The sequence below is a fragment of the Peromyscus eremicus genome, chromosome 4 (genome assembly GCF_949786415.1).
Source record: "Peromyscus eremicus chromosome 4, PerEre_H2_v1, whole genome shotgun sequence".
Lineage (NCBI taxonomy): Eukaryota > Metazoa > Chordata > Mammalia > Rodentia > Cricetidae > Peromyscus > Peromyscus eremicus.
The window spans coordinates 64,465,699-64,489,556 of NC_081419.1; the positions used below are offsets into that span (position 1 = coordinate 64,465,699).

General features: G+C 35.6%; 2 protein-coding genes across 2 annotated transcripts; both read right to left on the minus strand.

The window, feature by feature from the left end:
* Positions 1–7,396: 7,396 nt before the first annotated feature.
* Positions 7,397–10,568, minus strand: LOC131907792 (olfactory receptor 5D13-like). Its single transcript, XM_059258885.1, has 2 exons — positions 10,540–10,568; positions 7,397–8,324 (listed from the first exon to the last, which is right to left on the minus strand). Exons 1-2 carry the CDS (start codon positions 10,566–10,568, stop codon positions 7,397–7,399), a joined length of 957 nt encoding a protein of 318 aa, XP_059114868.1.
* A 2,556-nt stretch (positions 10,569–13,124) lies between these two features.
* Positions 13,125–21,273, minus strand: LOC131907793 (olfactory receptor 5D13-like). Its single transcript, XM_059258886.1, has 2 exons — positions 21,251–21,273; positions 13,125–14,040 (listed from the first exon to the last, which is right to left on the minus strand). The coding sequence occupies exons 1-2, from the start codon at positions 21,271–21,273 to the stop codon at positions 13,125–13,127; spliced, it is 939 nt and encodes a 312-aa protein (XP_059114869.1).
* Positions 21,274–23,858: the final 2,585 nt, after the last annotated feature.

The following is a 23,858-nucleotide window of genomic DNA, read 5'->3' on the forward strand; positions in this document are numbered from 1 at the left end:
TACTTGATCTTCTTCCCTTGAAGCTGTTTATATTATTTTTCTGTTCTCTATGTTTAGTGTTTTGATTATACTGTGGCAAGATTACTTTCTATTCTAGTTCCATCTATTTGATGTTCTGTATAGTTCTTATATCTGTATAGGCATCTTTTTATTTTTAATTTTTTTAAATTTATTCCCTTATTTATTGCATTGAACTGGAATTTCCCTCCCAGTTTCTCCCTCCATGTCTCCTCCTGCCTCCATCTCCTCCTCCTCCATTTCTCTTCTGAAAAGTTCAGACCTCCAGTGGATACCAACCAAGCGTGGCATATCAAGTTGCAGTAAGACTAGGCACTTCTCCTCATATTAAGGCTGGATGAGGCAACCTAGTATAATGAAAAAAGTCCCAAAAGTGTCAAAACAGTCAGAGGTAGGCCCTGTTCCCATCGTTAGGAGTCCCACAAGAAGAACAACCTACACAGCTATAATACATATGCAGAGAACCTAGAGTGGTTCCATGTAGGTTCCCTGGTTGTCCTTTCAGTCTCTGTAGCCCCTAAAGACCCAGGTCTTGTGGAGTTTCTTGTGGTATCCTTGATCTCTTTGTCTCCTACAACACTTCCTGACCCTTTTCCACAGGATTCCCTGAGCTATGTTTATTATTCTCTCATGCAATACCTCTCAGCTGAAGATGGAGAAATGGCTGACCTATTAAAGGCTAAACTCACAATCACACTCTTTCTTTAGTTTAGGTAAATTTTTCGATGCTTTTGTTGAAAACATTATGGGCTTTTAAGCTTTGATTCTTCTCCTTCCTCTATCCCTACTAGTTTTAGGTTTGGTATTTTAATAAAGTTCCACATTGCCTTGATGTTTTTTGTGTCAGGAATATTTTAAATTTAACATTTTCTTTGACTTGTGTATCCATTTATTCTGTCATATTTCCAGTGTCTGAGAGTCTCTCATCCATTTCTTTTACTCTGTCAGTGGATATTGGCTTTGTTGTTCCTGCTCAAATTGCTAAATTTTGCATTTCTAAAGTTCCTCTAGTTTTTTCCCAGATTCCTGTTTACTCCCTGTATTTTCAGAGAGCAAAATGGTTGTGTGTTACCTGTTTTCCTGGTTTTCTCAGCTCTTTTGTACACAGGGAATGCTGTTGGTGTTGAAGGCTGGCTTTCTGTCAGACAAGGTCTGTGGTGAGCAGGAGGTGCCTGCTGGATATGGAGGCTGAGAGATAGCAATGTGTGAGTGGAGAGAGCTTGGAAGGGGATGGTCTTTGGGATCCATAGGAGATATGATCATTATTAAGAATTTTTATATACCTTCTTAAAGACTCAAAAGATGCCAAGCAACTAACCAAAAGCAAGGTTTTTCTACTATGTCTTTGAGATTACATAATTTCTTGTTAATAATGATGTACAACGTCCTAAAAATTAAAATATTTTAAGTGTCTGAAATAATGATAGTTACTAATCATTTCAAAATGGAATTAAATAAAGGAGGGAAGAGCAAAACTTTCTTGTATTAAACACAGAAAATCTTAGAAAGTATTTGGGTTTTCAATCTGTATTCTGTGATGGCATTATTTATGATGAGCCAACATCATGTCTTTGGGAAACATGTCCTAGAGAATCCTCATTGATGAGTTTCTTGGACTACAAACATGTTATTCAAAGAAATTTTTTTTTTTGTTTTTAGAATACACACTATTCCAATAAATTACTGTGTTCCCCTCAGGGTCTCATACACAAAAGTTATGTCAACAAGATTTATATTCCTGAAAAAATAATAAATTAACAATTGTTTAAATATATGACAAAATCAGAGCAATATATCAAGAGTATTTTTATTAGCTAGGTTTCCTATGTTTGGGCAAAAGCCCCATTGTATGTAGGTAAGGGATAGCACTAACTAAAATTGGGAATTTGTAATAAAAAGAGGTGAAGTTTGGAAGTAGTATGTTTAGGGTGTAATGGGAGGTAGATTTGATCTTACTTCATTTTATACACGTATGAAATTCTCAATTATAATGAGAACTTCAAATAAGAAACATCTTAATTCTTGATTGCATGTGACCTTGAATCAAATATACTTGTCCAAAAAATTCAACAAAGACAATTAGAACTTTCTTTTAAAAAATGCCGTCAAATGATTTCAGTCATAAGACAGAAGAGAAAATGGAATTGTTTATGTAATTTGTGTTTACTATCACAAGTTTTTAAGGAGAAAACAGAAAATAATGCTGTCACATGAGAAAATAGTTTAGTAAAGATATTTTATGATTTTTCAGTCCCCAAGTTTAATCTAAAAGCATGTAGAACACAACATGAAAACATTGTTTTTATTTATTTTAAAGTAAACCTTATGTCATCATTTAGGATATGGGTATTGACTATAATTGAAAAGATGGGACTAGCAAATAAGAAGTGAATGGCAAATTATGTTGAAAAAAGGAGGGAATCAGGTTGATTGAAAAAGCAAGAAGGGAAGCAAGAGGGTATTAATATGATCAAAATATGTTAACTGCATATTCACAAGTGGCATAAAGAAACCCATAACTATGTGTAATATATGCTAGAAAACATTAAGTACAGGAACTTAATTTAAAATTAAAATTAGAAAATATTACCATTATTAAATAGGTAAAATAAATGTCTCATTATTCCCGTACTACATCTGAATATGGAGAATCTTGTCATATATTTGAAAACACCAATGAATATGTTTTGTTGAACTTTACAGTAAGAAACATTTTTTTTGTTGTTGTTGGTAAATTTCATGTCTATCTACATACTGAATCAGACAGGGATCTGGAGGCAAGTGCTGCAGCAGAGGCCAAGGAGAAAGGCTGCTTACTATGCTTACTGGCACACTCAGCCTGCTCTCTTATACCAGTCAATACCACATAACCAAGTGTGGTTTCCTCCACAGTGGGCTGGGCTGTCCCACATCAATCAATAGTTTAAAGTGCTTTTGGCAAATCGAATGGAAAAAACTCTTTAGGGAGGTTCCCTCTCCCAATGTGACTTCATGTGTCAAGCTGACAAAAGTCAAAGAGCATGTCTGCTAAAAACATGTTCTTAACCAACTCCTACTTGGATTCCTTTTTTTTTTTTTTTTTTTTTTTTGACTCTCTGAGCAAATTACAGCCACTTGTGGGAGCAACAGTGAACAATTATTTAGTGGATCATGGGCACTGTATTGAAGAAAATGACATCTCACCCCAGTATCCTTTATTTATCTATGATGGGTCTCATGAGACTTTCACTCTTGTGTACTTAAAAAGTAAAGTTTCAAATCTAATGCCGGCCTTGTCAAATAAACACAGATACAATGTGTTCATAAGTGCAAATTCTATATTATGTCCAGAAGGCATGGTTTCACAGGATTCCTCTCAAAACCTCTCAGCCTTACATTCTTCCTAATTCTTCTTCCAAAATGTTCCTTGAGACTTGGGAGGGATGATGTCCTGTTTAGTGATGACCAGTCCACAGTTACATTATCTACATTTACAGCAGCAGTTTCTGCAATGACTGTTATGACTTTGCCCACTACAAAAAGACTCTTTACTTATAAAAGCTGAGAGCCACACTAATCTATGGGTATAAGGACACATATTCAAAGAGCATACAACAACATGTCTACTCAGAAAAAAAAAAGTACTAAATTCTTCTCTCTGGCTCATGAACTCAACAACCATAGGCTTCTGAATCAGACTACAGAATTAACCATGAATTTCTTCTGTAAAGCAGTATTTAAAACAAAGCAGAACATTCTTGGTTCACACCATAAGCACCATGTTCGTGTTGTACTAGTGAACACATCTTGTGAGGAAAATCATTATTTTGCCTCATGTGGTCCACAGATGTGTAAGAGCCCCGATGACTTTTCTCCCTGTCTGCTTAGAGATTTCCTGCATTTGAAAATCATCCAGGACTGTGGAAAGTGCAAAGTAACAGACAGCTTGATTTCTCACTGTCCTAAAACCCACATGTCTGGTATCTTTAGCAATAGCATCCTAAGATGTATTTTTGGTGGGAACCAAATGCTATGCTGCTGAGGGGGACCCTGTGTGATCCTTCCTGACCACAAGCTCATATGGAGGTATCCAACATTTGATCCTGAAATTTTCATTTAATAACTATTGGTTTCTGGCCATCATGTTACTTAGCCATTTATTGTGCCTCCCCTTAAAATCATTTTAGTAAATCAGCGTTTTTATTAATTTTTAATATATTATAAAATAGGTTTCCACAAGCCTTTTCCTATGTTCTTAGCTTTGGTAAATTCTAACTCCACACTTGACCCTCTCCTTCCTGCCCAGACCATGCCCAGCTAAGCCTTCTAATCCTGGGATTCTTCCCCACTACTTTCATATCACATGTGGTTTGCTATCCCCCTACCTTTAAGCCAGTTCTACCCCTCTTCATCTAGGGACCTCTGTTTCTTTTCCTAGACTTTATAGGCACTCCAAATTTTAAAAATTAGTCTAAACATTGGAAGAAAGAAAGGATGTTTATACTCTGGAGGACACCCAACCTTTGTTAATCTGGACCTATATCACTTCTCTCAGTATGCCGTTTTGAATTTCACCCACTTTTCTGTTAGTTCCATAAATTTATTATTCACAGATGAATCAAAATTAATTGTATATATGCACTACAATTTCTTTATTTATGTACCCGTTGTTGGACACCGAGTGTGGCTCCATATACTGGCTCTTCCAAATTATAGAGCAATGATAACAGATAGGTAATGTTCTCTGTAGGGGGGATAAGGAATATTTAAAGCACACTCAGGACTGACATATTTGGGTAAGTCCTATTATATGTTATATATTATAAAGTTATAAGATTTTTAGTGAAGAAAACGATTAAGAAAAAAGTATTTTATTAATCTTACAAAGTTGTCAATTTTAATGATATTCTGCTCACTCTTCTCAGCTGCTGATCAGAATTCCGCAGTACTACAAGTTGTGGATAATATTCTTATCCTACCCGTTGCACAATTTACTTTGAGTACTAAAATGTTAACTCTCAAAAATCTAACAGGAAATTGGAGTATGCTTTTAGTATGCATCTTGTTCATGTGAATCTGCATCCAACAAACACATGGCTCAGGGAAGTCCTAAAACCAAAGAATACTTGATCCAAAGGGCTCCATTATGAAGTCCAAGCATCTCAAAGAACAACATCAGAGACACCCCAGCAATCTCAGTGCTTATGAATAACTGCTCTGTTGTTGTTATACATAGTTCATTTTAGTAACTAAGAGATGCATGAGATTTGATATAGCTTCACACTGTTTTTTATGTTTTACTGGGGTAGAAATGATCTACAATTACCCATATATTTTTATGAACAAATAAAAATAATAATAAAAAAAATTACAGATATAAGGCTACATTGGAATATTGGCAAAACAATTATATGCATTTTTACAAAAATACACGTTTGTTAGCAACTACTAACAAATATGCATTTTTGTAATTTTGACAGAAAACAAGTACTATAAAATTAATACCTACTTGCTCAGGATCCACATTTTCCGATGACAAATGAGAGCTTAATGTCATCCAAACTACATCCTTCACAACCTTGTTTCTATTGAGATGCTATTCAAAATAGGAAAATCAGATGGGACAGTGGGAATTATATTTTTATGTTTATTAAAATAAAGAATTTCTAATGCAAAAATAGTCCATGTAGAGTTAAATATAACAAAAAAACTATATTTAGCATTTTCTATTTAGTATTTCTCAAGACCAAACTTCAGGGAAGTTTTCATGATGAAATTATACAGATCATCTAAAAATCCACACAAATTTTGAAATTAAAAAATATACTAAATCCTGGCTGTGGTGTCCCATGCTGTTAATCCCAGCACTCAGGAGGCAGAGACAAATGGATCTATGTGAGTTCAAGGTCAGCTTGGTCTACAAAAGCAAGTTCCAGGATATCCAGGGCTTCACAGAGAAACCCTGTCTTAAAAAAACCAAAAATACAATGAGCACAGGACCCAGTCCCACTGCCTGGATGCCTCCCAAACAGATCAAGCCAATCAACTGTCTCACCCATTCAGAGGGCCTGATCCAGTTGGTGACCCCTCATCCATGGGTTCATAGTTCATGTGTTTCTATTCCTTTATCTATTTGTCCCTGTGCTTTATCCAACCTTGGTCTCAACAATTCTCACTCATATAAACCCTCCTCATTCTCGCTAATTGGACTCCCAGAGATCCACCTGGGTCCTAGCCATGGATCTCTGCATCCAGATCCCTCAGTAGTTGGATGGGGTTTCTAGCATGACAATTAGGGTGTTTGGCCATTCCATCACAAGAGTAGGTCAGTTCGGGCTGTCTTTCGACCATTGCCAGTGGTCTGTTGTGGGGGTATCTTTGTGGATTTCTGTGGGCCTCTTTAGCACTTTGCTTCTTCCTGTTCTCATGTGGTCTTAAAGGAAGAGGAGGATGTGAGAAGAAATGAGGCTTGAAAATGAGTAAACCAGAAACAAATATACAGGTGTGAAAGATGGAGGAAGTCAGAGCCAGGATCATGCTGGCTGGCTTCAGATTGATATGGTAAGATGAACAGAAAGGGATTTGAAAACTAAAAAGGTTTTAAGAGAGCATACATAATAGGAAATAGTCTCCAGGTCTGCAAAACTTCAGACAGGATGCAGACTCTGAACATGATTTTTAACTAACTTACTATCCATGGAAATGACTGAACCGAGATACTCTTCCCCAGAATCAGAATCAGGGCCACAAAACAGGGAATAGGACTTGTTTCAGAGAGCCCACCAACCAGGGACTTTCTTAACTGTAGTCCTTCACTATGTCAGCCAAACAAGAGGACAGAGGAGAGTTTTGGGCAGGGACAAGTGTTGCTTTGAGACCCTTCTTCTCCTAAAGAAATGTCCTTTTAACTTGGATTATTTCTATTATTACTTTGGATTATTTCTATTATTACTTTGGATTATTTCTATTATTACTTTGGATTATTTCTATGGGCTTACTAATGCTGTGTGTGTGTGCAACTATACAGAAGTAAGGATTTTTAATTAATCACAGAAAATTACCCATTGCTGTTATGAGCCTTGTTGTTAAATGATATTTAACAACTTGTACATAACAAGCACTTGTACATGTTTATGATTAAATTATCATGTAAAAAAAAACCAAAAATACTAAAATAATACTGAGTACTTGTATTTAAACAATCTCATGAAAATGAATCCATGACATTTTAATTTAAATAGTAAAAGTATCAATTTAAAATAATATTTACAGTTTACAATTTATGATACTAAATATGGGAGTGAGCTGTCATTGAATTGACTTATGAAAAGAAAATAAGAAATAAGTCTTTCTGTTGTTCAGAAAGAAAGCCTACTTGCTCAGGAACCACATTTTATAATTACAAATGAGAGCTCATTAGCTTTCTAACTGCATCCTTCACATCCTTGTTCCTCAGACTGTATATCAATGGGTTCAGCATGGGGATGATGACTGTGTAGAATACTGAAGCCACCTTGACCAGAAGCCAGGAACTTTTGGTAGTGGGAATACAGTAGAGACAGATAATAATGCTATGGAAAATGGTGATGGTAGTGAGGTGGGAGGCACAGGTGGAGAAGACTTTGTAGCGTCCCCCTGTTGCAGGCATTTTCATGACAGTGATGACAATGAAGACATAAGAAGTGAGAATGATCATCAGACTGCTTAGCTCATTAAACGTGGCAAAGATGAAAATGACCTTCTGGCTAATGTAGGGGTCAGAGCAGGCTACAGCAACAATGGCATCATGCTCACACACAAAGTTATTTATGAACTTGGTCCCACAGAAGACTAAGGTCAACATAAAGTGTATGAATACAAAGGAACAGGTTATACCCCAGGAGTATGATGCAGCGACCAGTGAGCAACAGAGCTTTGGAGACATAGCCACTGTGTAGAGGAGGGGATTGCACACTGCCACAAACCTGTCATACGCCATCACTGCCAACATGAAGGTTTCTGTCACCACAAATATGCATGCAAAGAAGAACTGCATGACACAGCCTGTAAAGGAGATCCTTCTGTCTTCCACAATCAAGTTTTCTAAGAGTTTGGGAGTCACAACAGTAGAGTAACAGAAATCCACAAAGGACAGGTGACTAAGAAAAAAGTACATGGGGGTGTGGAGCTTGGGGTTGAGCCTGATGATGGCAATCATGCCCAGGTTTCCCAGCACAGTGACTGTGTATATGATCAGGAAGAGGAGGAAGAGGGGGATCTGGAGGTCTGGGTATTCTGAGAAGCCCACGAGGATGAAGGTCGGTGCAGAAGTCTCGTTTTTAAGAATACTATAGAGAAAAGAGGAAAGGGCCATCTGTCAAGTTAAGAACTAGTATTTGTAATAGAGAAGAATAAGAAAAATTACAGAACAATTTTATCATTACTACATAATATGACTAAAAATACAACAGTTTTTAAAATTTTTTCCAATATTTTACTTATATAACAAATGCAATGAACAATTTTTCAGCTTAGTGCATTGAAAAGATAATTAAGGCAGTAATAAAGATTTCTAAGTTTTCCAAGCTGTATTTTAATAAAATAAAAAATGCCACTATTATTACAGACCTCTGTATTCCTGAGAATGGCCCCTCTAACCACTATCATGAATTTGAAAGCAGAACACAATCCTTTGGTGGTAAATAGACATCACCATTGTCCACAGTTTAAATAAAATAAATAAAAACATGAAAGTGCTTTTCTGGGAATTCAGTGCAAGAGCTTACAAAAACTCCAGGATCACAAGTGGGTGTCTAGCCTGGGCTACATATGACGATTTCTGAGAAAAGTAAAGAACACAGAAAAGTAAATGTTAACCTTTTTTCACAATATTCTAAATTTGTAATTGGAGTCTTTTTCTATATTTACAATTTCAATCTATTTTGAATAATTTCAAGTAACATAATTTCAAAACATATAATTTTACTGTTCTCTGGCAATGTTTAATACAGTTCTATTCATGTTAAATTTATCTTAATATGAAAGATTTATTCTTAGATTAATGTTATCCGTTATAATGTGATCAAAGAAAAATGTATACTGGGCATGTGGTGGGAAAATGATTAAAAGTAATAGTGAATGAAGAGACTCATGGATTCTCAAGATGCTAGAATAATGTACTGATGAATGCTGAGTTCTAAACATTTTATTGAGGTAGCACATCCTGTGGGGATCAGAAAAGTTTTTGGAATAAGAAATATAAATACTGTAACAGTTCAAAGACAGGTAATAGGGGTGGGAATGCTATCTTCTGGGCATGACACTGCTGTGTCAAGCACAGCTACAGTTATTTGTTCTGGCTCTGCACAAACTGAAGCTGTCAATAAGCCTGGTTCAGAGGAGAGTTCACATGGCTAAACTTCCTGCAAAATTATAAACAAATGTTGGATTCTGGGCTTGAAATAATCAGTTTGGTAACAAATAATGAGCCCATCAGACTCCAATGCATAGTTCCAAACTCATTGCTATACAAAATGTCTTAAAACCAGAGGGGCAGAAAACAAAATAAGTCAAAACATTAGAATGGGGACAAAAACTTGTACAAAGAGGGTAATGAGAGAGATGAAACTGATATAAGAAAGTCAGGGTTGTGGGAGTAAACAGAATGCACTACACATGTATGATATTGTCAAAGAACAACCTTAGCCATTCAAAATAGTTTATGTGACATTTTGAGAGTAGCATACATGATCATGCTGGCCTGACTGTCATTACTTTAAGGACTTCAAATGTTTTAGGAAAGAGACATGAAATATACATTGTTATGACTTCTGAAACCACCAAACTCCACATATCCAATTATGTTACAACTGGCACAATCGTCTCAAACCTCGGAATATTTGACAACAAGTTATAATGTACATATTCATCTGAGGAAATTTAGATTTCTCTTCTGTTCTCAATATTCTCATGCATTATTGAATCACTCTCTGTGATAGGTATTATCCAGTGCATTCATCTCCTCCATACATAGTCAAGAAAAAGGTTGCTATTTTTCCATTATTAAAAATTATTGACTTTTGATTTCTTTTAGTTTTTCTTAGACCAGATCTCATGTAGCTCTGTCTGGCCACAGCTGCTGCAACTTCCAGCATAGTTAAAGATGGCTTTGTAATCCTGATCTTCCAGCCTCCACCCTCTGAGTGCTGAGAGTATCAGTCCCTGCTAACATAGAATCCTTGAAATCTTCTTTTAAAAGGGTAGGATGTGTATTGTTGCTCTCACTTGCCTCCATAGAGTTATTATAAATTACATTTTATTTATTTTTACTAGTATGTTATAATTTGTACTTTATTTATGTTTTTACCAGTATGTTTTTTTTTTTCCTTGATTGATACACAGAAAATATCCACTAGAAAACCATGAAGGAATCAATCAAGAGTACTAAGGATTTTTTCTTAGGGAAGAAATTTGGATTTAAAGTTGTTGAGATCCACAAATATGGATTGTAAAGAATACTAAGGTTCCTCATTCAAATAAAATAACAGAACTGAATCAACTCACCTAAATACAGAGGGCCCCGAGTGATGCATTTATTTAAGAATTATTTGTTGCAATTAATGAGCTACAAAATTCTTCTTGAGTACTAGTTAATACATAGAAACAGTCCTGAAAGAATTTCTTTCAACAGTATATTTTAGTGAGTGTTTTAAATGAAGTTTAGCCACTCTCTTAGACAAACTCAAATATACAAGACCAAACACTGTATCTAAAAATTAAATACTGGTTCCAAACTTTGGAACAAATATATGTCATCAAGACCTTGAGGATCAGGACAATAGGGAATTTCACTGAAAAATTGCCCAGGAGGCTACAGTTTGAACAATTAGATGTAACACTGTCCCATGTGATTGTGTGTTCATCTCCAAAGCCCTGGGGAATTTGCACTATCAACTGTACTTTGTAATTATAATGAATATGTATTCACTTTAATGGATATAAAATGCAGAAAAGCACAGGGAAGAAAAGCTAGTAACCACAGTCCAGCAAATCATTTATATATGTACACAAACATATATATATATGAGTATTATATACATTATATACACACATGTATGTAGTATATTATATATATAAAAACAATACACGTGTATTATATATAATACACATATCATATAATATATATAATGTCACTAATATATATAAAATTTTATATATAACTAAAAATATTATATATAAGTAATATATGTCTGCATGTAATATATAATAACAATTATATATATATAATTGGACATGTGCTTTTTGACTTCGGGGATTATTTTACCAAATTCTCTCACAAATATGTAGATAATATTAGGGCCCATCAAATGTCAAATTTTAAAGACATGATCTTGTTCCTTTTTAAAATTGTATTTATTTGTTTATTTTATGTGTATTAATGTTTTGTCTGCGTGTTTGCCTGTGCACAGTATGTATAGCTGGTACCCAAGGAGGTCAAAGGAAAGCTTGATATACCTTGGCGTAGGTTTGACAGGTGATTGTGAACTGTCATGTGGGCAGTGGGAATTTAACCTGGGTCCTCAGCAAGGGCAGTAGTGTTCTTAAACACTGAGCTATCTCTCCAACCTTCCCCCTACTCTTTTGTGTATGTATAAGTGTGTGTGAGAGCAAGGGAAGTTACATGCATATGAGTTCCAGTGCCCTCATAGATCAGGGTGTCTTATGCTAGAATTCTAGATACAGATAGACAATATTGGGTCTTTTGGAAGGGTAAGATGTGTGATTAACCAATGAGCCATCTTTCTTGCCACATAATCTGATTTTTACATCTCATCAAGTTATATTCTGATGGATACGTTTGATATATAAATAAATATAGGTAATAAAGGCCATGATCAGATGGAGAAACCTATCAAAACACTTGTACTATAATGATCCAAATAAATCTATACATATTAAATGATATCATAAAGATTTGTACACATTGATGAATTTTAAATAATAAGGCAATTTTAAGTCCCTAACAGAAATATGTATCCCATTTTATAAAATGTTTGAATTTGATTTTTACTAGTATTTCTGCATTTATGTAGATAAGAACCACAGGCTATAATAACTGAAATACAAAGAAAAATCATGTCTGGAATATTCCTATCTCAGATTCACATGTTTAAGGCTTTTAAACTTACTATCTTGAATATGTATCTCAATAAATGAGTAGATCAAAGCCATAATGACCTAACGTCTCTCTACAGTGAATATGCATATAATAGACAAAAATATACTAAAGAAAATGTATAGATTTGTATAAGTACACAACTTTCATGAAAATATCAGCATTCTAAAGAAACAAAGTAGACTAGTGATAAATGCATATGCATCTATTATATTGAAATAACAATTTCAAGAAATAACTACAGATATGCAACTACTTTACAATAAATGACATTATAGCTTTGTGAATATATTCAAAGATACTTTTGATATCTTTAAATGTAAAATGTGAGCAGAAGTGATTACTCAGTGGCTAAGACATAAACACACACACACAGCACAGCACACATACATCTAATTAAAAATAAAACAAAAATCTTTTTAAAAGAAACACAATGTATAATACCAAGTAAAATATAAATCTACTAATTCAAATATTGTAAGGATTATTTATGAGATTTATATTGTGCATTTGTGTTAAGCAAAATGTCTGGTATAAAAATATCCCTTGAAGAATAAATGTAAGCGTTTTCTTTATTTTTGTCACTGTTTATTGAATAGTTCTAAATATTTGCATCCAAATTATCATACAAACTTCCCTGATTAGTTGTTTCAGAACTTCTGAAAAGTCCTATGTTTGCAATATATAACTTGAGTTAAACATTTTCCTGGGCAGCATTATATTAAACTATACAAACATGGAAACATACAAGAAAACACTGTTCTTAAAATACCTGAATAAAATATTTAGGGATAATAATCTAAGTTTCATTCTCTAATAATATTTACAGATTGAAGGTTATTGTAATGTATATTTTTATGAATTGATATTGGAAAGATTTATAGAAAGAAACTGAACATATAGAGTCTTATTGATTTTTGTACCAGACCATAAGACTTCAACATTAAAAACCTCATCTTCCTAGAACCGTACTTTACAATGACAAATGAGAGCTAATAAGTTTCTTTACTGCTTCCTTCACATCCTTGTTCCTGAGGCTGTATATCAGTGGGTTCAGCATGGGGATGATGACAGTGTAGAAGACCGAGGCCACCTTGACCAGAAGCCAGGAACTTTTGGTAGTGGGAACACAGTAGAGAAAAAGGATGGTACCATGAAAAATGCTGATGGCAATGAGATGGGAGGCACAGGTGGAGAAGACTTTGTAGCGTCCCCCTGTTGAAGGCATTTTCATGACAGTGATGACAATGAAGACATAAGAGGTGAGAATGATCATCATACTGCTTAACTCATTAAACATGGCAAAGATGAAAATGATCTGCTGACTAATGTAGGGGTCAGAGCAGGCTACAGCAACAATGGCATCATGCTCACATGCAAAGTTATTTATGAACTTGGTCCCACAGAAGAACAAGGACAGAAGAAAATATATGAATATAAAAGAACAGAGTATACCCCAGGAGTATGATGCAGCGACCAGTGAGCAACAGAGCTTTGGAGACATAGCCACTGTGTAGAGGAGGGGGTTGCACACTGCCACAAACCTGTCATACGCCATCACTGCCAACATGAAGGTTTCTGTCACCACAAATAGGCATATGAAGAAGAACTGCATGACACAGCCTGTAAAGGAGATCCTTCTGTCTTCCACAATCAAGTTTTCTAAGAGTTTGGGAGTCACGACAGTAGAGTAACAGAAATCCACAAAGGACAGGTGACTAAGAAAAAAGTACATAGGGGTGTGGAGCTTGGGGTTGAGCCTGATGACGGCAATCATGCCCAGATTTCCCAGCACAGTGACTGTGTATATGGTCAAGAAAAGGAGGAACAGGGGGACCTGGAGGTCTGGGTATTCTGAGAAGCCCACGAGGATGAAGGTCACTGCAGAAGTCTCGTTTTCAGGAATACTATAGAAAAAAGAGGAAAGGTCCATCTGTCAAGTTAAGAACTATTATCTGTAATAGAGAAGAAGAAAAAAATTACTGAACAGTTTGACAGGTACTATAGAAAATGGCTGAAAATACCAATGCTTCGTCTAATTTTAATACCCTGTTGCATAACTCATATTCCATAAAATGATACTATTTTCTGATTTAATTTATTGGAAAGAAAGTGTCTTGATGAAAGGAGATATTTGCTATTTATATTTATAGAAAGTGAGCCAGTACTATCACCTACAGTTAGCTTCCTGAAAAGGTTTATTCTAACCACTCCCATTAATTTAACCAAAAATGAGGTAGGATATGTATTGGAGGGAATATACATCATAAATTCCAAAACTTTTCATGTCTTTAATTACTACCATTATTTAGTGTTATAGAAAATACTATATGCTTTGATTCTTGGTAGTTGGGATTTAAGAAAAAAATGAGATGCTTTTGAAGCTAGCCTATGGTATAAAGTACGACACTGTTTCAAAGAAACTAAAAAGCAAAGAACTTTCTTATTATATGCTAACTTTAGTATGTCTTTTTAAATTTGCTTTTCAACGTTATTTTTACTCTTTGAAACATTATTTAAGTATATTATGGATATATACTATGGCAATATATAAAATATTTAAATTCTTGTTGAATTTGAATTCATTGTGTTTTTTGTAGAGTCAAATACAGGCTTTGTCTATCATGACATAACAGTTAAAAAGAAAGAGTGAATATAATGCTGTTTTTTTCTCAGTTTGGTATGTTTCTGAAGACAGGAAATTCAGAAACAATAACCACTGAGATATACTAGACATGCAATCATATTTTAAGACATTGAAGAAAATACATTCTTGAATTTTAAAGATTTATCAAAATAACTATTGAAACATATCTAATATTCCTGGATGCTTTTAGTTGCATCCTCAACAGTAAGAGGAGGATGCTACTAATATGAAATGAGATTCATGATGACATACAGGTTATAAAATACACCATGATGGAGAGCAGATACACATCACTGAATTTATCAAACTTTGAGTCATTTTTTTGTTGTTTTATTTTTAATGAATTATACAGTTCTCAGAATCAGGCCCACACATGGACAGCTGTCAGTAGTGGCCGCCTTTGGGAATCGAATATACAAAAGCCTCTCTACCTGAAACTGTGCACCTGATACTACAGAAGCTCATCTGGGAACCTAGTCAAGGAATTCATGTCTTCCTAGCCTCTTGTACTCTTGTTTGTCCTTTCTCTGGTTCCTCTAGGCTTCTACCTGTGGTAATAGTATCTGCCAAAAGAAAATACCAAACAATTCCTAGATAACACTCATCAGTATTAACTACAACATTTCTAGATTCTGGTCATATTTCTCACACATCTCTATCAGTGTGAGAACAGTCTATGTAACACTGTGAGGATAATTTACATCATCACTCTGACCTGATGATGATGATTTTATGCATTTATCTGTTTTATTTTTGAAACTTAAAATCTACAATCTCCTGACTTTTCTAATACTATGCAGGTAAACAGTTTCAGTCTCGGTACCATCAATACAGACTTCTATTACCTTTATAGATTTATCAACCTGATGTATTACACATATCCATATCAAATGTTAACTTTTCCATCACATTCTCAATACTATGATACATTACAGTACCATGATCCATGGCAAACTGCCTCTTCTCTGTATGTAGGCAAACAATAAGGTTTTTAGCTCTCAATTACAAAATGTAGGTTCTATTTCTTTTCTTTTTCACTTTTATTCTGATACAAGGTCTCATAAATTTCAGGCTGACCTTAAACTCTCTTCATAGTCAAAACTGACTTCACATTCACAATTTAGTTGAGGGAGGCCTTGAAATGTGGAAGGTGGCCTTGAAAATCTAATCCTCTCCTGTGCCTTCTGCATGCTGGGATCAAAGACCTGAGGCACTATGTATTACTCAATGACTCTTTTATTATATGTGTTTTTAAACTAGACTGTTACTTTCCATACCTCCTCAGAGATTGTAGTAATTTAAAGGTGCATTTAATCATTTACTGATATTTAAAATGTTGATTCCATTGATTAATACATAGCAGATATGAAAGTAAAAAACTAAGAAAGATCAGGATATAGTATACCTTTTTCTTAGTGACAGTTTCCTTAGTTCATTTGAGGGTGTTAGGGTCTATTGTTTTTCCCTGAAAATGTATCATTGGCATGAAACAGCAGAACAGAATCAACTCACCCAAACCTGTGGGCCTCTGAGTAATACATTTACTGAAGACGACTTTGCTAAGAGTTGTGAAAGCCTGAAATGTTCTTGCTTAGTAGTTAATATAAATAGCCAAAAAAAACAGTGGAATACACTGGGTATATCAATGAACATTTCTTGTGACTTTGGCCTACAGTATTAGGAAAATTCAGAAATACCAGAGCAAACATTGCATCTAACAATTATATAGGAGTACCAAGTTGCATCACATATATATATATATATATATATATATCATCAAGGCATCAGGGACCTGAAAACTAGGTAGTTTCAGAAAAATTGCCAGGCATGGTACAGTTTGAGCAATTAGGAGCATTGTCCCATGTGATATCTTGATTGTATGTTACATTTCTAAATCCCTGTGGTATTTCTATAATCAACTTCACTAATTCATAATCATAGTAAATGCACATTGTCTCTCAAGGATGTGAAATGTAGAAATACACGGGGAAAATGAGTTATTTAACAATATCTAAGAGAGATGTTATTAATTAAAACCTTAACAAATATATATTATTATATTCTAATTATCAATTTGCCCCAAATTTAAATTCTATTGTCATTTTCATTGTAATTTATAAATATGGCTAAATACATATTCTATTCATGTAATTATTTATCTTATATATAATATATAATAGTTCATTATATATGAAAATAAATATAAAATCATATACATAAAGACTACCAATGTCTTAGCAAAAAAATTTAAATTCTCATTAATGTGTATTGCACAATGTGGGCAGCGATCATACCTGCACTGATAACAGGGGTCCACACTGATAACAGCAGTCCAGTTTCTTTTTTACCTTCTTTTAATCATAATGCACTTGATATTATGTTTTCTTTTTTTTTTCTTTGATTTTTCAAGACAGGTTTTCTCTGTGTATCTTTGACTGTCCTGAAACTCATTCTGTAGACCAGGCTGGCCTCAAACTCACAGAGATCTGACTTCCTCTGCCTCCTGAGTGCTGGGATTAAAGGTGTGCACCACCACTGCCCAACAATTTTATGGTTTCTTTATCATGAATGTTTTAGAATACAGCTGTACAACTGTAGTTTCTTTAGTGACAGCAAATGAGCTTCCCAAAATAAATATATAATTTTACTTATTTCTTTAATTTTTAGAGACTTTTATAAGAATTGTTAAGAATATTTAAATGTTTAGACCTATTTGAAGGGAGTCAAACTAGACTTTAAAAAATTTCTCTTATTTTTGAGATGATAATATGATTACATCATTTCCGTCTTCCCTCTCCTCACTTCAAACCCTCTCATGTATACCTCCTTACTCTCTGTCAAATTCATGGCCTCTTTTTTCATTAATTGTTGTTTTATGCATATATGTGTATACAAATATATTTCTAAATACGACTGTCTCAGGCTATATAACCTTAATCATATGTATGTTTCCAGGGCTTACCATTTGATATTAATAACCAACTGATGATTTCTGCTGACTTTAGTTTTTGTATTACCAGTATCTTCTATCTCTTTGTAACTTATTCATGAAAGTACAGTTTACAAACATTCGTCTTTTTCTTATACTTTATAGAATTTGTTGGATTCTGTGAGTCTTCTGTGAGTCACTTCATGTTCTTTTTAATTCCTCTGGCATCAGATTATGTGACCACTCTTTTGTTTCTGATTTTTGAGTCTTCTCCATTTTTTTCTTACTTTGTATATACCTTGACCAACTAATTTTGTTGTTTAAAAAATAACAGGAATTCAGAAAAATTTTACATTGTTTATCTCTTTATACCTTATTTATATAAGTTTAAATATTTTTCTTTCTTCAATTTTAAATTTGTGCTTTATGTGTATCTTAGTCAGAGTTCTATTGCTGTGAAGAGACATCAGGACCATGGACATATTTATAAAGGAAAACATTAATGGAGGCTGGCTTACAGTTTCAGAAATTCAGTCTATTGTCATCATATTGGGGAGCATGGCGACAATAGGTTGCCCGGAGTCTGAGGAAGATACTATGTCCAGCGTGGGATATATGAGGGAAAAAAAATCTATGTACACTATACTCTTATGTCTGTTAATTTTATTCCTCTAAGACAAAATTCTGTCTTTACAGCTACAGCTCCATCAGGCATTCAGGGTAGGAATAAATCCAGATACACCAAGCTCTTTATCCATCTACTATATTTCTCTGAGATGAAATCCTGTCTACATAGCTTCAGTTCCTTCCTGACACTCAGTTCCTCTTTTTCCCCTCATTTTCTGGCATCTCATAGTCCTGCTAACAACTAAGCCCTTATGTTTTCAGCCTCATCTTTGTCCTCTGTTTCTTTGCCCTCCATTTCTACTTCTGGCTCTGATGAACTCTATAAGAGTTCTGCCTTACCATCTACAAAAGCTCTGTGTTCTTCCCTTCTCCCTGGACATGCCATTCTGTCTGCCTCTACAGAAAACACCTGTTTCTTCTTCCCCTGGCCACATGGTTCTCTGCCTCCTCAGGAATGTTGCTCTACCTTCCACCTCAATATGTAAAAACCTCTTTTGTTCTCAGTCAGTTGTTCTGGAGAGCCACTAGGCCTCAAAGCAAGAGGATGGTCTGAGCTTCATTTCCATAAGAAACAAAGCTGTACATATACTGACTGATTGGCTTTGCCTACATGACCTTATCCAAGTACTGGCCTGAGCAGGAAGTTCACACACACACACATTTTATGGGAATTGTGAGCACAAGAAATTCCCAATAAGGCACAGCTGAATATTAAGCTGTGTAACACCAAATAGTCCATGCTAGATGGCTTCTCACTTGACTGACCCTTGGCCTGGTCAAGGTATAGCTTTATTATACAGCTGGACTCCTTATAACATAGTCTTGTGGCTTACCACAGGCAACATGCAGGCAGACATGGTGTTTGAGAAGTAGCTGAGAATTCTACATCTGGATCAGCAAGCAGCAGAAAGAGAAAGACACTGAGCCTGGCTTAGGCCCTTGAAAACTTAAAGCCTGCTCCCAGTGATACACTTTCTTCAGCAAGGCCACCCTTCCTAATCCTTTCAGCTAGTACCAGTCTCTGGTGACCAGGTGTTCCAATCTGTGAGCCTTTGCCAACCATTCCTATTCAAGTCATCATAACAGATAGTTGTACGGAGGAAGGCTTTTATTTTTATTTTTGATTGGCTCATACTAGCTGTTCATATTTAAATTTCACAATATGATATTTCAAAGCATGCATGTTGTTGTATGAACTTGTTCTGAAAAAACGTGAACAAAGTATCTTCTCATTCAAGATAGGGTACCAAGAACAGAAGCAATTTCAGTCAAGTATAGCTTGAACTACTGAGTTTAATCAGGGTTTCTTATAAGAGACAGAATAAGCTGTTCCTTACTAAAGCATGGGCATCTCATGGGCATCTACACCAGTGAAGAATAAAATCTCTCTCTAGCAATGTTTAACTGTACAGATTTAGGGTGGAGGACAGCCTCACTAGCCCCTTCCCACGGCAACAATCAATTCCTTTTAAATCTTAGGACGGCTATTGTAAGTTCTCTTCTCTATTAACCACTTTTTAGGTAATTTAGAAAGTATTTTTTTGTTTTTCAAGGAATTATAATTTTCTACAGTGACTATTGATCATACTCATTGATAAGCATCTCCCTCCAAATTCTCCTCAGATCTCCCATCCCACTCCTTCCAAATTTTATTTTCTATCTCTCTTTTTATTTGACTTATTTGTTTACTTAATATGGCTTGCTATTTCCTCTGATCTCGAGGCAAACTTTATTACAGCACAAATAAAATATCACCATATTTCCTCTTTTTTGTGTAATAAAAATAAAAAGTAAAAAAGTTAATTTATTATTTAATATAAGTAAAACAATATACAATAAGTACAATAACTATATACAGTATATACAAGCAATAAATATATCAACAATGCCTAACCATTTGCATTTGACAAATTCAGAGAAAATATTCCATTATCTATCCTACGGCCATGGCCATAGTTTAAAAATAATATAAGCCTGTGTGTGTTTATTTGGGTCCAAGTCGCTGCAGAACTGGCAGGTGAGAGAGATTTGTCCTGACCTTGGCAGTCTGGGACACTGGAAATCTTCCAACCACATGAGGTGAATGCTAAAAGATCAGAGAGACAAAGGAACAAGTCACTTCTTACCTCTAACACTCATCAGGCTGAAAAGCTTTCCTTAGCCAAGCAGAACCACAGGGCTCAGCTGGACCAGAGAAACCTTCCAGCTACAGGTCAGACCTAATAAAGAAAACAGGAAAGCTGAATCAGGAGTTCTTGCACAAGCTATGGTTCTTCCAAACAAGTTTATTAAGAAGTATAGCATCTTATATATGGTTTTCAGAAGAAAATGGAACAGAGTCAGCAGAATGCTCGTATATGATGGGACTGAGTCAATAAGAAGCTAATCAAGCAAAGTTGCAAAAAGAAAACACAGAACATTTCAAGCACAACACAGACCTAGTTATCAGAGATCTTGCAACTGATAACCATATCCCTTTGGGGAGAAGAGTTTCATTCAACAGATCTGATATGAATGCTCTCCCCAAGTCCTGGACCCAAGCCATTACTGGCTTTTCCAAGTAGAGTAGTTTGAAAGAAAACGGCTCTCAAAGAGAGCAGCAGTATTATGAGGTGTGGCTTTGTTGGGGTAGGTATGGCCTTGTTGGAGGAAGTGTGTCACTGTGGAGGTGAGCTTTGAGGTATGGTCAAGTCCAGTGTTTAGGCCACTTCTTGTTGTCTATGCAAGATGTACAAGTCTCAGCTGCTTTTCTAGCACCATGCCTGCACACTGCCATGTCCCACTAGGATGAAAATGGACTGAACCTCTGAATTGTAAAGTACCCAATTAAATGTTTTCCTTTATAAGAGTAGTCATGGTCATGGTGTCTCTTCATAGCAATAGAAACCCTAACTATTTCCCCTTTCCAGAAAGCTCCATGCATCCCTCCTTGGGCCCTCCCTCTTTGGATCTGTGGGTGGTAGCATGGTTATCCTTAACTTTATATTTAATATCCACCTATGAGTGAGTACATACCATGTTTGTCTTTGTGAATCTGGGTACCTCACTCAGAGATGACTGTAAAGATGGCAGCAGGATTGGGGGGGGGAGCATTTCAGGGTCAAGTAGAAACCTGGTATGAGAGAAACTCCCTGGAATCTACAAGGATGACCTCAGGGAAGACACCTGAACTGGCCATCTCCTGTGATCAGACTGGTGACTACCCAATTGTCATCATAAAGCCTTAGTCCAGTAACTGATGGAAACTGATGTAGAGACCCATAGCCAAACATTGGGCTGAGTTTGAGGAATCCTGCTGAAGACAGGGGACAGGGATTGTAGGATCTAGAGGGGTTGAGGACATCACAAGAAAACCCACAGAAATAACTAACCTGAGTTTATAGGAATTCACAGAGTCTGAAACAACCAGGGAGCCTACACAGGGCTGACCTAGGTCCTCTACATATATGTGACAATTATGTAGCTTGGTCTACTTGTGGGACTCCTAACAGTTGCATCAGGAGCTGTCACTAATACTTTGGCTGGCTCTTGAGAACCTATTTCTTATACTGGATTGCCTTGCCCAGCCTTAATACAATGGGAGGTGCTTAGTCTTACTGAAACATGATATGCCATGCTCTGTTGATATCCATGGGAGGCCTGCCCCATGCTGAACAGAAAAGAGGAGTGGATGTGGATGGAGGAGGAAAGGAGAGGAAGGGAATAGGAGAAGAAGGGGGAGGGAAAATTGTGGTCAAGATGTAAAATAAAAAATTAAAATTTTAAAAGTAAGAAATTCTAAGACACAAGCATGTTCCTGATTTTAGGTGAGGAAGTAAGCTCCTCCATACAATCAGAGAAAGCCTTGGATAGACCTAGCTCCCAACAGAGAGGGGCTTAGACTCATGAGCCCACCATGCATGACTGAAAGTTAATTGGTTCAAACCAGTGCAAGTCTCCTTTGGGTAATTGCAGTTACTGATTGTTCTAGAGGGTAACGACCATGTTCTATTTAATGTTTGCATGAGTATTCAATAAATGTCATTACAATGTTATTTGCCTCCTCTGATAAGTTGATTAACAGGTTTTTCACTAATTTGCACCATTTATAATGAGCTTGTCTGTTGTTTTGCTGTTGTTAATTCATTTGCTGAATTTACTATCAAGGCTTGCCATCCAACAGAATTAGTTAGGATGAATAACCACCAAACTTATGAATTTTAATTATTTCCTAAACTTGGTAAAATTAATAGTTAAAACATTTGCTCCTGTTATTTTCTTTATGGCAAAATCTCTATTGCTGTTTTCACTTTGTATCTTATGTTTATTTATGACTCAATGAGATTAAGTTGTAAGTGTAAAGGCATGTGTACATTTCTTCTATGTTTTCCAGTTTGTTCACACAGTACACTCAGAAGAGTCACTGATAGCACACAGTAGGCTATCATATGATGTCTCTTTATTTGTTTATATGTACATGTAATTGAGTTTGGACTAGTTTTCCGTTACCCTGACATAGAAATGTTTGTTTTCTCTTTTTTTTCCCACCAAAACCAACACATTTTATTACATTAATGGTATAATTGTGTTGAGAGTGAGGCATCCTCAGATATATTTTTTCACAAATTAAAAACCTCACATTTGTATGTACTGTGTCCACAACTTCTAAAGAAGAGTGGTGTATACATTGCATCCTAAAACCATCGCCTACACAACCACTTAATGCAACAATTTATGCCATAATTATTTGTTGGGAGCCATGTGGCCTAGTTTCAGAGCAGCACACAGATGCTTGTCTGACAGGTCTCCATGATGCAAGACCCTTGGAGATGGTGTCTCACTCAGCAAGGACCCATGGACCTCAGGACAGTGCAGAATTCTGCTGAGACCACAAAGCCTGCATGCTCTCTTTTCTCTCATAATGTTGGTGATCCTCTTGACTGTTTTTAGTTTTGCTTTGTCAGTCATGCATGAGACAGATATAATCCTTCTTGGAAACACCATTTTTTTTCCTCTTAAATATTTTCCCCTAAAATTCTTTGGGAACTGATGCTTCTCAGGTTTCTTATTCGGAAATACTAGCTGTTATTCTGATCCTGAGAACTTTTCTGATTCAGTGCTGACAAAATCGGAGGCAATAAAAGTTAATGGGCCCATATTAGGAAACAACACAGGGAACATTAACTGCATCTCCCAATTCTGGGGAAAAAAAAAACAAAACAAAACATTAAGAATGCTGTGTCATGATGAAAAAAAGAGGGCCTTATCTAAGTGTGCCCTTTCTAGAGAGGCTTAGGTATGCGGGACCATTTTATACAACAAGGGAACCATTTGAGAAATACAAGTTAACTGTATGCAAGCAGCTCAGGGCAAATCGCCCTTCTGTGAATATGTTTTGGTAAGTTTTGAATGACACTGATGTTTTTGAGAACGTGTGCCTGTGTTTCTGATCTCTTAGCACTGTAAGGACAGGATCTACCTAGCTGGATATTTAGCCAAGCTAGCAAAATGCTGAGTGTTGCATT

What these genes read in the sequence shown, in the direction of transcription:
- LOC131907792 (XM_059258885.1), bottom strand. Translation starts at nt 10,568, where the DNA reads ATGCATCACTCGGGGCCCTCTGTATTTAG. An exon ending in TCGGGGCCCTCTGTATTTAG is followed by an intron (nt 8,325 to 10,539) that starts GTGAGTTGATTC and finishes TTTTCTCTATAG; the next exon opens with TATTCTTAAAAACGAGACTT.
- LOC131907793 (XM_059258886.1), bottom strand. Translation starts at nt 21,273, where the DNA reads ATGGAGCTTTCTGGAAAGGGGAA. An exon ending in GAGCTTTCTGGAAAGGGGAA is followed by an intron (nt 14,041 to 21,250) that starts ATAGTTAGGGTT and finishes TGAAAACGAGAC; the next exon opens with TTCTGCAGTGACCTTCATCC.